Source organism: Perissodus microlepis, chromosome 14 (genome assembly GCF_051167445.1).
Source record: "Perissodus microlepis isolate ML-2025 ecotype Zambia chromosome 14, ASM5116744v1, whole genome shotgun sequence".
Classification (NCBI taxonomy): Eukaryota; Metazoa; Chordata; class Actinopteri; order Cichliformes; family Cichlidae; genus Perissodus; species Perissodus microlepis.
In genome coordinates, this window is record NC_140474.1 from 27,119,271 (window position 1) to 27,132,892 (window position 13,622).

The 13,622-nt window shown below is 42.7% G+C and overlaps 1 protein-coding gene across 2 annotated transcripts in view; it reads right to left on the reverse strand.

Moving 5' to 3' along the window:
• pde2a (phosphodiesterase 2A) overlaps nucleotides 1-13,622 on the reverse strand; it is a 179,759-nt gene that overhangs the window by 120,887 nt on the left and 45,250 nt on the right. The window contains exons 1-2 of one of the 2 annotated variants that reach the window (XM_084951376.1): nucleotides 5,983-6,136; nucleotides 5,639-5,729 (exon numbers count right to left, since the gene is read on the reverse strand). In XM_084951376.1, coding sequence (XP_084807502.1) covers nucleotides 5,639-5,729; nucleotides 5,983-6,017 — 126 coding nt within the window. In that variant the 5' untranslated portion in view covers nucleotides 6,018-6,136. Of the gene's footprint in view, nucleotides 1-5,638; nucleotides 5,730-5,982; nucleotides 6,137-13,622 lie in introns of those variants that run through there. The other variant, XM_084951377.1, reaches the window with a different exon arrangement.

The window sequence follows — 13,622 nt, forward strand, 5'->3', positions numbered from 1 at the left end:
AAGGTTACTTTGATGTGAATAACATTCTTTCCACAGCTATGGATGGCTAACTTTATGGTCTTTTTATAGCACCTCTGGAACCTGTTGTTCCATGTCTGAGGCAAGTTATGGTAATAATTGTAGTTTACTGATTTGAGAAAACCTGCACATGACACTTGTCCTGCTGATGTTGAATGCTTTATTACTCTTATGATACAATTGTTTACAAGTGTGAAGTTTGATTTCACTTCCAGATCTTGTTTTCCAGGCCATGATGGTGTGTATGCAGGCTCCTGGCAGAGCCAGGTGTTAAGCAAACTTAATATTCAAAACACGCTAACATCTTTTATTGCAGGGTTACGGAGCTACTCCGGAGGAGACACCCTGATGTTGCCTGGGACAGGATCTAGCTAACCTTTTTTCTTTAAGACAGGAATCTAGGGTTGATGTGTTGACTCATGGGAGTGTCCATGCGTCAAGAGGAGGGATCCAGGATTAACATTAAACAATGTTTTCTAATATTGTTGCAGTGATTTGTGTGATTAACAGTTCATTTTCAGGTATTAGACCTATGCAAGTGGTGCATCCAGGTTCAGATGAGGCTTTGATGGCCTATAAGTGAAGTTCACTGAACTAAAGAATGTGGTTTGATGATTGTTGACATGCTCTCCAAATAGAAGTTTTTCCTCCTAGCAAGGGAATACAGGTGCAGCAGTCTGCTGAAAGGGATCTCCTGAGAAATCTTCAGAGGCCCAGTGAGAAGCAAGAACCATTCCAGGCATAGCTGACAGCCCAGGCAGTGGTTGAGGTCAAAGGTCAAGCTGTTTGGGGCCCATCATGAGATCAGACTTTGGAGCCACAGCAAGGACCATGAAGCTGTGTTGGAATGAGAGCTGTGCCAAAGGGGCTTTCCAGAGGCCAACAGAGGAGATTGTGGACAACAGACGGGCACCTGAAGGATGAGGGGAGCGTGCCAAGCTCCATCGACAACGCAGGGGGAGTTCGAGGATGACATCATGATTTTGTGAAAAGCACAGGAACCAGAAGCTATGGTGGTGATAACAGCAGTTTCCTATGAACATCACCTAATGCTGTGCCACTGTACTGTGCATACGATGACACTCTGAAGACTGCTGAGATCATAACAGCAGTAAGACGACTGGACCCAGCACCCTTTCCACAGAGGGGTTTTTCTGCAGAGGATGGACAGTAGAAGAGTCATAAGTATCCCCCTCGCAGGACGAAGGCCTGAAGTGAGGTGATGGGGGTTGGTAGAGGCCATAAAACTAGAGTGCTGATGAGGTCTGCAGCTTTCACGATAGCTCAGACCCATGTTGACAAACAACAAAATCAACTGGTATGTTTGAATTTCAATTCTACATACATTTGGACTCTGGTCCTATGGACAGTGATGGAAACAACTGGAAGAGACATTTATGACGCCCTGCCGAACTAAAACCACTCTGCACAGATGATGGGTGATCACCGCAGAGCTGGAATGTTTTTGAAAATGTTACTTTCTTATTTTAACTATTAAATTAACAATTCATTTGTTTGCTCGTAGGATGCAGTTTGCCATTGGATGAGATCAATGAGGAATGGGATAACTGCTAATACATTTGTTAAACTGTGTACTTTTACAGTAATTTAGGGTGATTGACATATGCTGTGTATAAAAATGTTTGCATTGAAACTGTCAGACATGAGGTGATCATAACTGGGAACTTTTCTAGCATAAAGGTCAAAAAGGGGGGAATGTTAGGTTTTGTATTGTTGATTGTCATTTATGCTTAGAAATATCTACTTATATATACTTAGAGTTTTATAATTAGTTGTAGATTGGTAGAGGTTTGATCCTTGATAGTCTGCAAACTTTGTGTGCATTAGAGAGCACTCTGGGAGCATGGGAGAGGTCGTACCTTCTCTTATTGTTTTATGGTAGGATAAACGTGGCTATATCTGTTTTAGGCTAAGTGCCTTTTGTTTAGATGAACTGCTGGACTTCCAGACCAGCAGGTTTAGGGAAGTCATTTATGGGGTCACACTCTGACCCCACACACACACACACACACACACACACACACACACACACACACACACACACACACACAGGCAAGGTACTCTTTGTGTGTATGTACACGTCGTATGTTAATGAACCTATGCATATTCATGTAACCTCAATAAAAGAGCAGTGTTACGGGGGAGCGGACGAGAGCAACTGGGGTCAAGCGAAGGAACGGCGTTTGTCCGGTTCTCTCCCGTGCACGAGAAACATGAAGAACTTTGCCTACTTCGTGTCTTGCTTGCTGTGTAATTATATTGTCTTCAACGTTCCAGCAAATAGGTTCAAGCTACAAACCTATCACACACCACCTCACATACACATACACACAGGTCACTGGTCTTCTGTGACCAGTTGAGGCGATTTGTTTCAATTGCCTGATCAACAACAATGGGATCAGCGGTGTGTGTATTTGGATGAATCCGCTGAATATAAAGCTCCAGGTTCGCTGCTTACAGCCCCATGTCGCATCGGTGGTATATTATTGAGGATAAAATCAAGTCAGACAAGAAGAAATACACTCTGGAGGTTTCACACGAGGCTGAAAAGGCCACATCAGTGCTTAAGGGCAACAGCGCTGCTTCCTCATGTCTCCTTTCAAAAGGAAAATGTTTGATATTAGCGGGATATTAGCGACTTTTTGCATCAGACTCTGGCTACTGTGGATGGATTTTTTTTTTCAGTGATTCCTTCTACTGGTTCCAAAAGAGAATTCAAGATTAAATAAATACCTTTTTGGAGTATAGGCCAAGCTTAAAATAAAGAGATAAGACAAGCTATTTTGACTGATAGTGAAAGAGCAGTGCGTCAGTAGCTTTACTGCGAGCTCAGCTCTATGTCTTATTGTTTTGCATGTATGCAAAAGAACAGTGAACACCTGGATCTGCCCACAACCACTAGATCAGACTGTATGAATACGTAAAAATGTATAAAATATTTCACATTACGCGAGCAACAAGTAAAATGGTTTTCTTAAACTTTTGTCGTCAGATCAGATTAACACTTTTATCTCAAGGGCAGGCACGCTCATGTAGAGCAAGCAGATACATGCCCAGTGCAGCTAATGCAATAGTCATGTTTTAATCCCCATAAGAAAGCTTTCTCTTCCAGCGGTGAGGTCAGAGCACAGAGTCTAACCCTCGCTCCCCAAACTGACAATTATAACACTATACAATGCAAAACCCCAGTGGGCTAAACCTACTCCATTCAGCAGAACCACTTTCATGTCATTAAGGTCAAGCTATCAGGGGAGCTCGTGTATGGAGTTCTGGGACACGCACTCAAATCCCCTCACGCACACACAGAAATAATTAAAGGGTTTTTTTTTCTTCTTTAATTCAAATGTTTTGTTTTTTTCTTCCACCTTAACATTCAGTGCAGAATTTTCCCCTGCTTTTAACTCGTGCCCATCATCTTTGGCTAAATGAGAAGAAAATGTGGAAACATCTGTGCAGAGAAATGAGAAAATGACAAGGATAGCAGATAACTGGGAGCTGGAGGAGAAAGGTGAATGAACACACCTGCCCGCAAGTGTTGCTTCTGCACGCACTTGGTGAAAGTCACAGAGCTCGCAGACGTGTACGTAAACACTTCAGAGACTTTGGAGTGAAGCATGTTTGTGTGAGTGTAAGCATCTATGAAGCCAAAATGATAATAATAATAATTTGTATTGACACACAGACACCCAGTGGAGTGGAGAGTGAGAAGAATCCACGAAAATAATTATTTTGTTAAACACCCTCCGATTCCCTGATGAACTAATCCTCACATCTGTTTCACTGGAGACTGAGGAGAGATGAGTCTGCTGCTTTTACTGCCCCACTGTCTCGCAGGCACGTACAAGCCAGCATATAACTGAATGCATTTTACTCCTTTACTGTATAAACTCACAAATCTCATGCATGACAGCAGAGATACGAACACTGAGGTTCTTCTTAATCGCCCTCCACCCCTCCAGCTCCTACTTATCTGCCATCCAGAGTACTGTAAGATCCATGGTGTGACAAAAATACTTTATTGTGGACAAAACTGCACTCAAGAAAATGAATGGAAAGACTTTCTCTCCCTTTAAAATGCACATTTGTAACCTGTAGCAACTGTGACGCTTCAGGTCGTCCTCCTGCAGGGTGTTACGCTCCCTCCAGACCAAATCACACAAGGAATTACAGTACGGGTGACGACAACTAACCATTAACAAACAAAACAGGCTGTAAGGGAGGAATGCAGTTGGACAGGACTTTCAGCCATGTGACCTGAGTGCGGAAACACGTACGTGGACATCTGACGCACAAATGCATTGGCAGCGTAAAGGCAGATACACATATACCGTACCTGCAGGCAGGTGTGTACGAATGAAAGCTGCAAGAATAAAAGAAGTACATCGCTGCAGTCAAACACACAAAAGGTAGTAATGTTTTTTACATGAAGCAACATGTGGACAAAAAGTGTCAGGACACCACAGTGGATTTTTCAGACCCATGTTTAGGTGTCCAACACGTCTTTGTTCTCAGAAACACCGACACGGATAAAGCATTTCTTTATGTTTATCACCTAACCCGCGTGTGTGACACCGCACGTGCACCTGCACCCCTGTGAGCATATATCTAGGTAATTGAATCTGAGCACAGCATGTCAACACTGGCAGCCAATCAAACTTTCTTTCTTTTTTTCCTTTTTTTAATTTCACTCCCAACACTATGCTTGACGGGACATGTGAATATAACAGAGGGTAGCAATTTTAGATTTTATGCATCTGCGTGTCATAAATCATACAAATGCAAAATAAGGAGCAGTAGGGACGACAGGATGCAGGGGGAAGTAAGAAAGATGAAACAACACGAGGCTTGTTGATCTGGGGACGCAAGAACAAACAGCGGCAATTTAACTGTTAGCCTAAAACAAACAGACACACAGACACACACAGACACACACAGACACACACCCACACACACGTGCAAACAAGCACACCACAAGTGAACAGAGACTACGGTGCACAGGGCTCATCTGCCATTGAAAAAAGGCACTGTCTTTAATTTCCTACCTTTCATGTTTATAGCTGCTTTATGTTTCATCTTTCCATCCCTTATCCCCCCACCCAACCTCCCCCTCACTCACTCACTCTCTATCTTTCTCTCTCTCTCTCACACACACACACACACATACACATCCAGAGAAGTAATAAGCTTCTACAGAAAAAGAGAGAAAGTAACAGGAGCTGAAACTTACCCTCCACAGACAAAAACTCATCATTAGCACCCCCCCCCCCCCCAAAAAAAAAAAGAGGGGACGACAGATGTGTGTGTTAAAGGGAGGTCAAAGAAAGGGATGATAAGATTTTATATTGGGAAAACCGGAGAGTTGGAGGAAAATGCTTAAAAAAAATCAGTATTGTTGTTTATAATTGAAAGGAAGATGAAACAGAATAGAGGGCATAGGGCGCAGAGGATATTGCATCCTGTTTTTCAGGCAGTGTGAGAAGAGAAGAGAAGAGAAGAGAAGAGAAGAGAAGAGAAGAGAAGAGAAGAGAAGAGAAGAGAAGAGAAGAGAAGAGAAGAGAAGAGAAGAGAAGAGAAGAGAAGAGAAGAGAAGAGATCCTACCTGGAGTTGTTCGGACAGCGTGGTGGACTGTCTGGCACTCAGGGCTGGAGCTGAACTCTCGTCAGGACGCAGGAACACTTGCTGACCACGTCTGTAGGGATCAAAAACAGCAGTGAGGACCTCTGTGTGTGTCTGCGTGTTTGAGTTGTCCTTTGTGCACGCCAGCTGTCAGACTTTAAGTGATAAGCTGCTGGCAAAGGAGCATTTCCATTCCATCACACACACACACTCCTAGACACAACAATTTATCTCTTCCTACATCTGAGGAGTGCAGGAATTTAAAGGTGTGTGTGAGGGAATGTAGGAGGGGAGAAAAAAGGTGAATGTGTTTGTGAAGTCCTTACAGGTCCTTTCCTTTCTTCCTCTCAAGCGCAGTCATGTCATCTCCACCTGTCGTACGCAGAGAGAGCGCCGGAGTCACACACACATTCGTGCACACGGCGAAGTACCGAAGCACACACTCGCGCTGGCAGGCTGAGACGCACACTGGCGTGCTAACTCCACGAGCTGCAATGCATAGAGCTGAGAGTGAACACAGTCCCTCCTCCTCTCTCCTCCCACCTCTCTCTCATGCTCGCTCTCTCTCTCTCTTTTTCTCTTTCTATGTTCCTCCTCTGGGTCTTACCGCCTCCCTCAAACCCTCCCCATGATTCATCTCTCTACTGTCAGTATGTACGCTGAAGGGAACACTGTTATAAAGACACACATAATGGACCGACTTCAAAAAAAGAAAGAGAATTACCATCTCGGTTTTGTCGTTTGCTTCTGCTAACATGTTCTTATATATAAATATATATAAGAACATATATATAGTGATAAAATGTCAGGTTAAACTGATTTTACTTGGCTTTGTTACCTGTGTTTTCTTGCTTTTTGTTGGTTTGTCAGTCCGCCGAGACAGAATAAAACTCCCTGTATTTGCTCACGAGCCAATTCTAATGGAACAAAACTGCAGGCATGCTTCAAATGTGGATGTGGCTACAAAGAAGCGACAAATTCTAAAACATGGATGCATTCCTAACGTCATCAACCGAGCATCACAGAAGATCTCTACAATCATCAGCCAGTGTTTACCAAACTCAGAAATATAATCACAAGCTCACCTTCTGTATAGATTTATTTCCTATTTGCACAGCGTCATGTCACACTGAAGCTGACCTTTGACCTTTTAATTTAATCCAGTATTTTTGTTATGGTCAGAAATGTGTTTGTGTCATCCATCCATCCACAACCTTATTGGTCATCTGGCTCCATCTCACCCTGTCCCCATCATCCTCCTCTGTCACACCAAACTTCTGCACGTCCTCCTTCACTACATCCATGAAGCTTACTCTGCAGTCTTCCTCTTTTCCTTCTGTCTGGCAACTTCATTTGTCCAACATTAACACCGTCGCTCCTCTGCACATGTCCAAACCATCTCAGCCTTCCCTCTCTAACTTTGTCTCCAAACTGCTCGACTTAAGCTGTTCCTCTGATGTCCTCATTCTCTTCCATCCTGGTCACTCCCAATGAGCCACCTCCAGCTCTGCCTCCTGTCTTTTTTTTAAAGTAACTGTCCAAACCGTACATCATAGCATGTCTCACTACCATCTTGTAAACCTTCCCTTTCACTCTTGCTGCTTCTTCTGTCTCCCATCACCCCTGACAGTTGTCTCCACCCAATTCACCCTGCCTGGACTCTCGTCTTCACCTCTCTTGTGCACTGTCCATTGCTTTGGATGGCTGAGCCCAAGTATTTAAAATGTATCTAGCTTCACTGTCTCTACCGCTTGCACCTTCACTTTTCCACCTCTCTTCCTCTTATTCACACACATGTATTCTGCCTTCCTTCTACTGATTTTCATTCCTCTTCTCTCCAGCGTATACCTCCACCTCTCCAGGCTCTCTTCCACCTGCTCCCTACTTTCTCTATACCTCTCCATTAACACTCTCAAAGCAAACATCACATCTGTAGTGATCCTTCTCAGCATGACGCCATACTGCAGCTCAGTTATCATCATCTCTATTCTTAACCAAGCTTCAATATCGCTCTCCCAGTTGTTCATAAGATGACTCAACAGCATTAGTTCTCTGCAGTTACTATAGTTCTGCACATCACCTTTGTCCTTGAATATCGGTACACTTCTCACTCCACAGGACTGTGTTACACATTCTGGTTTAAAAGTTCACCGTCCCTTTTCCTTGACATCTGTGTAGACTTTAGGTTTGTGCACAAACCTTCAGGCTACAGTTTTTATGATATAGCAACAGGAGAAGAAAAGAGAGATTGCTTTGGTGTTACTTGGGTCTCCTACCATCGCACACAGTTTCAAAGGCAATAAAAATCGCTGAAGAATCATTTAAAACTCCCCACGGTGTCTAGAAGTATTTAAAAAAAGATTCAATTACATCATTGGCCCTTTCATTTTTTCACACCCGCATTTATTATTGATAGAGTTTTCTTAAGTCTAAATAAAACAGAATAAAATCTTTGAAAATAAATCCTGAAAATCAAAAGCAGGAGGAACCCTAATTTATCCGAAAAAACCAGCTTAGCAGAAACACAGTCACACACCACCGGAGCGCGATGCTTTTAATCAGCCGGCAGATTTATCATGTCGGAGTCTAGAGCAATGCTGACAGCGACAGGACATTTAGCATGAAGCTGTCAAACAGACTAAAAGGAGTCTGTCTAATGCAAGTCTATCAAACTCACAACAAACCATGGCTAGGCACGCTTACAAAGTCACATCACATGTTAGCGGATGCTCTTCTTAAGCAGTCGTATCAAGTCAACACTCTGCTGGTAATTCTTGTTATTTTTAATACATTGTAGGTATTTGTATGATAGTTTGCTAACAGCTAGGCCACTTAACTGAGTACAGATTTGAAGCTATCACAGACAGACAGCCACAGTGTGGGATCACGGCGGACCGATTCAAATGAAGTAAGCAGCTTCGGTTCAAATGCTGAAAATTGGCCTGACTCGGGAAAGATAACGGTAATTGTTTGGAAAAACAATCAAAACTAAGCACTGTTGTGATGTGTTCACTAAAGGCTGAAATTGTCTGAAATAAATTCAAGAAGGTTAAGCATTCATACAAAATCACATAGAGTGTATAGCAATGGCTATTTGTCTTTGAGTAGTACTTTTGCTTTAATGTACAAGCTCATGCTGGACAAATAATCAATGGCACATGCTATTTTATGAATTTATCACTACACTAAATTTAAGAACCAAACCCAGTTGAATCCTTTTAAGAACTTATAGAGTTCACAGGCAGTCAGAGGTTAAGCCCTGGCTCATGGGGTTATGTTGAGGTGAGAGTGCTCGGATATAAAATGCTCTAATATCAAACCCAGCGACTGCCTGTTTTGTAAACAGTGAAGGGTTATTCCAGTACAGCACAAGCTCAGACTGTATCGACTGTGTTGTGTTGGCTAATAGCTGCAAGACACAAAGACATAATCAGCACAGCACACAGTTCATATCATCAACTCTGTATGGCACACACTCACAGAGGCAGGAGAGCAGGCCCTTACATATACTCAGAAACACAAGCAGAACTACAAACACACACCTAAAATGGGTTAGTTCAAAGCGAATTCTCCTGAAAGACTGTCTCTCTTCATCTGCCGTGGACTCTGTGATCTAGATTACCTTTTACACACATGCACACACGTGCACGCACGCGCAAACACGGAAACACAATTCTCCACGTTACTGCTGCCATAGTACAGCTGAAGAGAATATTGATCTCTTGTTTCTGATTAAAACCAGGGCTGCTCAAACGCAATCAACACACAAACCCACCCCGTGAACCCACCCACTGCTCTTTCTCACACACAGACCTGTTAAACAAACACACACACAAACTCTGGCAGCCTGAATCCAATGTGAAGGGCCATAATTAGTAATCAGTGAACATGGGATCGTATGATGATCCAGCCAGTAACCGCGCTCTAATAGTTGTGTATTGTCTTTATGAATAAAACATATATGTGAATGTATGAGATTTATATAATGTCTATTAAAAAACTGTGATTGGAAGTGTGTATATGCTGAAATCCAGAGCTCGCTTTTGTCCAGACTCTCTTTGAGTGATTGAAAGCAGTAAACAGTAAAGCTGCACTCAGGGGAATAGGGCTAATCTACATAATGGTGGAGATATATTAACAGCATCCTGATGCACACACATACACACACACACACACACACACACTTAGGTGTCAGTTGAATGTAAGTCCTCCTCATCCTCCACACTAGCAGCGCCCCCTCCGATGCGACTGAGCCAAACAGAGTTAAGACAATGATGTATTTATGTTTTGTTATGTTTATCTCTCTCTTTAACTGTATCATTACGATGCTAATTACAGGGCAGTCTTTATGCAGTTTTATGTACATATTATAGTACCCTGTGATTAAAGACTGATAACAGCCTTACAGCTGGTAGATTACAGCTATTTACAACCGTACTGACATTTCACTATTTGTTTTTCTCTGAGAATATCACTAGAATGTAAATGAAAGGATTCATTTTCAATGCAGATTTTCATTTTGGACCTCCATCAAAGCTTGAAAGGGGGGCTGTGCAACTTGACCCTTTTCTGTAAAACAATAGCGATTCCTTTTTCTAGATGCTCCGCTTGATGAGGAAAGTGCATTTGGAGAAGTGTTTCTACTGTGTGTGGAGCAGGTAAGGACAAAGAGAGGAATTACTTGATCATGCTCATAGTGGGAATATAAGATTGTTAGATAAGGCTGATAAAACTCAAATGGATCTGAACCACCTCACAAAGACGACTTATTGTGCAGAATAGCAGTCATACCTCATGTAATGCACAATGTTTTACCTTAGCTTTGCACACAGTGCTGAAACAATCCATCATGGAACCTATTAGTAAATTGTCAGACACCCAGTTATTGATTAAAGCGACCAACCCCTGGTTGACAGTGGGTAACAAGAACCTGCTTTTAAAAGGAAGAAACACTCCTGCAGAACTAGGGTCAGACGGTGGCAGCCATCTGCTGCAACCAGTGGGATGACAAACCGCAAACAGGACATATAAATAAATAACACATAAAAGTAATAAATAAATAGAGTAATAAAAGCACAAACTGCAGGATGGAGAAGGCAAGTCTGTCTACATGAGTTAATAATAACGTTACAGTTGCACTAGGAAAAACAGCTTAGAGGCCAAGGCACCTCAAAAATTACCGAGACTTTACACAAGGAACTTCGGCAATGAAATGTCTTGACTCTTGACTCTTGACAATGGCATTAAGCAGGAGTGAGTCTGCGAATGGTTTGTAACTGAATGCAGTAACGTTGACAACTATCTGTGATAAATCTGTGAAAATTGCAAATCTCACTCCTACACGCACAGAAATTCCTCCAAAAATAGCTATAGGCACGATCAGGCATAATATTATGACCACCTGCCTAATGTTGTGCCGGCCCCCCTTTTGCTGTCAAAATAGCGCATTTAGGCATATGCTCCACAAGACCCCAGAATGGGTCTTCTGGTATCTGGCACCAGTGGAGGTGGGGCCTCCACGGATCAGACTTTCTTGTTCAGCACATCCCACAGTTGCTTGATTAGATTGAGGAACTGGAGATTTTGGAGGCCAAGTCAACACCTCAAACTCATTGTTGTGTTCCTCAAACTATTCCTGGACCATTTTTGCTTTGTGGCACATTATCCTGCTGAAAGAGGCCACAGCCATCAGGGAGTAGTGTTTTACAGTGTACGTGGTATGTGTCAAAGTAACATCCACATGGATGGTAGAACCTGAGGTTTCCCTGTAGAACAAAGCATCACACTGAATTTTACCTTCTTCCCATAATGCATCCTGGTGCCAGGTGATCCCCAGATAAGCAACGCTCACACATGCTCAACCGGCCACGTGAAATAAAAGACAATGTGATTCATCAAACTAGGTCCAGTTCTGATGCTCCTGTGCTCATTGTTGATGGTGGACAGAGGTCAGCATAGGCATCCTGATTAGTGTGCAGCTCTGCAGCCCAGTACACAACAAACTGGGATGCACTGTGTATTCTCACACCTTTCTATCAGAACCAGCATGAACTTTTTCAGCAGTTTGAGCTGCAGTAGCTCGTCTTTTGGACGCAGAGATCAGCCATCGCTCCCGACATCCATCACCGAGCCTTGGCTGCCCATGACCCTGTCGCTGGTTCACCACTGTTCATTTCTTAGATAGATACTGATCACTGCAGACTGGGAACTGCAGAGCTGCAGTTTTGGAGATGATCTGACCCAGCCATCTAGCCATTACATTTTGGCTCTTGTCAGACTTCTTCAAATCCTTACGCTTGCCCATTTTTCCTGCTTCTAACACATCAGCTTTGAGGACAAAATGTTCACTCGCTCACTGATACAGCTCATCAACTAACATGTGCCATGACAACGAGATAATCAGTGTTATTCATGTCAGAGATCATAATGCTGTGCCTGATCAGTGTAGTTTTTGCAGGACAGTAATTCAACTACAAAATTATATAGGTTCATTTATATATATATATATATATATATATATATATATATATATATATATAGGAATTTAACCAAAATAAAACCAGTTGGCAACCACTTGAGTTGAGTCCCCTATTCCAATAGGAGGTACTGCAGACAAATTGTGCTGATCAGTGCAAACTGACCCAGACCGGCTGCAATGTTCTGGCAATCAGTCTGCGTTTATAAATTAGACAGCAGCTATTTGCAGACTAGTAACTGCAGTCATTCGGAGCCGGACCAGACTGCCTCTCAACGTGCGACCTGTACTTGTAATCGAAACACTGAGCGTGCACAACCCTCAACCTCTGGGCTGAACTGTTCACCACAACTATTTGCTATTGGTCGGCACATGCTAAAATACTCAATATGATCATGAAGCACCCACCGATTTTTCTTCACTGCAAAGCCATTACAGAGCAATGTGCAAACCTTTAATCACTCTGTCTGTGGGCGTTTTTACTGGTGCGATTCCTGTACTGAAACACTGTCATCTCCCATTACAGTGAAGTTGCTCGGTTTAAAGAAATACTCCAAGTAGCGTGCGACTAACAGCTTAGAGGGAGGTGTATGTCTGAGCATGTGTGTGAAAATTACTTAAACTTATTTTTACTCATAACTAATTTCCTTAAACAAAACAAGCAGTAAAACAACAGCAGGAAGGCAACAACGACACGCCCTCCTTTGGAAAGTCACGCAGGCGATCACACATGCACTTGAGGGCGAGCTGCTCTGTTTGTATTGATAACGTGTTTCAACACTGCAGTGCCTTTGTCAACGCGAGTCTCCTCTGCGAGGCATAGCTCTGGCAAACAATGAATTTGAACGCACAAAACTGCAATAACATTGCAACCGGGATGAGGGAAAAAAGCGCAGAAAACACACATGCACATATTTCACCTTTGTACAGCATGTATTCACCACACTCCTCTGATTCAAACCCTCTTTCACTTCTCAAGATGCAGGCCTCTTTTTTTTTTTTTTTTTTTTTACAGTTTGATCAATGTGTCTCATAAGCAAAGGTCTTAATATGACTGTGACTGATTTTTCAAACAATGCTCGGTTCGCTTCATTTTATACACCAGTCAGTTTCGAGCCTGATGTTGTGGGAGTCATTATTTCACAGCACCTTACAAATCCAAAGCTCTTTGTGTGAACAGTGGAGCTGTGCGTTGTGTCACGGCCAGCAGAATCCAAACAGCATAAATAACAAACCTTTCTGACTTCTGTTCATCAAAAATCACAAAGCAAAATTTTGAGAGGTTGCTTGGTGGTTGCTATGTGAGTTAGTGCGTTGGCAACCTGAAAGGTTTATAAGCCAGTTTCCATACCAACACGCGCTGTCTCCTAACTGAGTACAGGCAGATGAGAGGATGATGAAAATGGAAAAAAAGAAAGAAAGAGGAGAGGAAAGGAGACCTCACTGCTCTATAGAAATCTCTGTATAGGCTTGTGTTGTTTGGAAATCCTA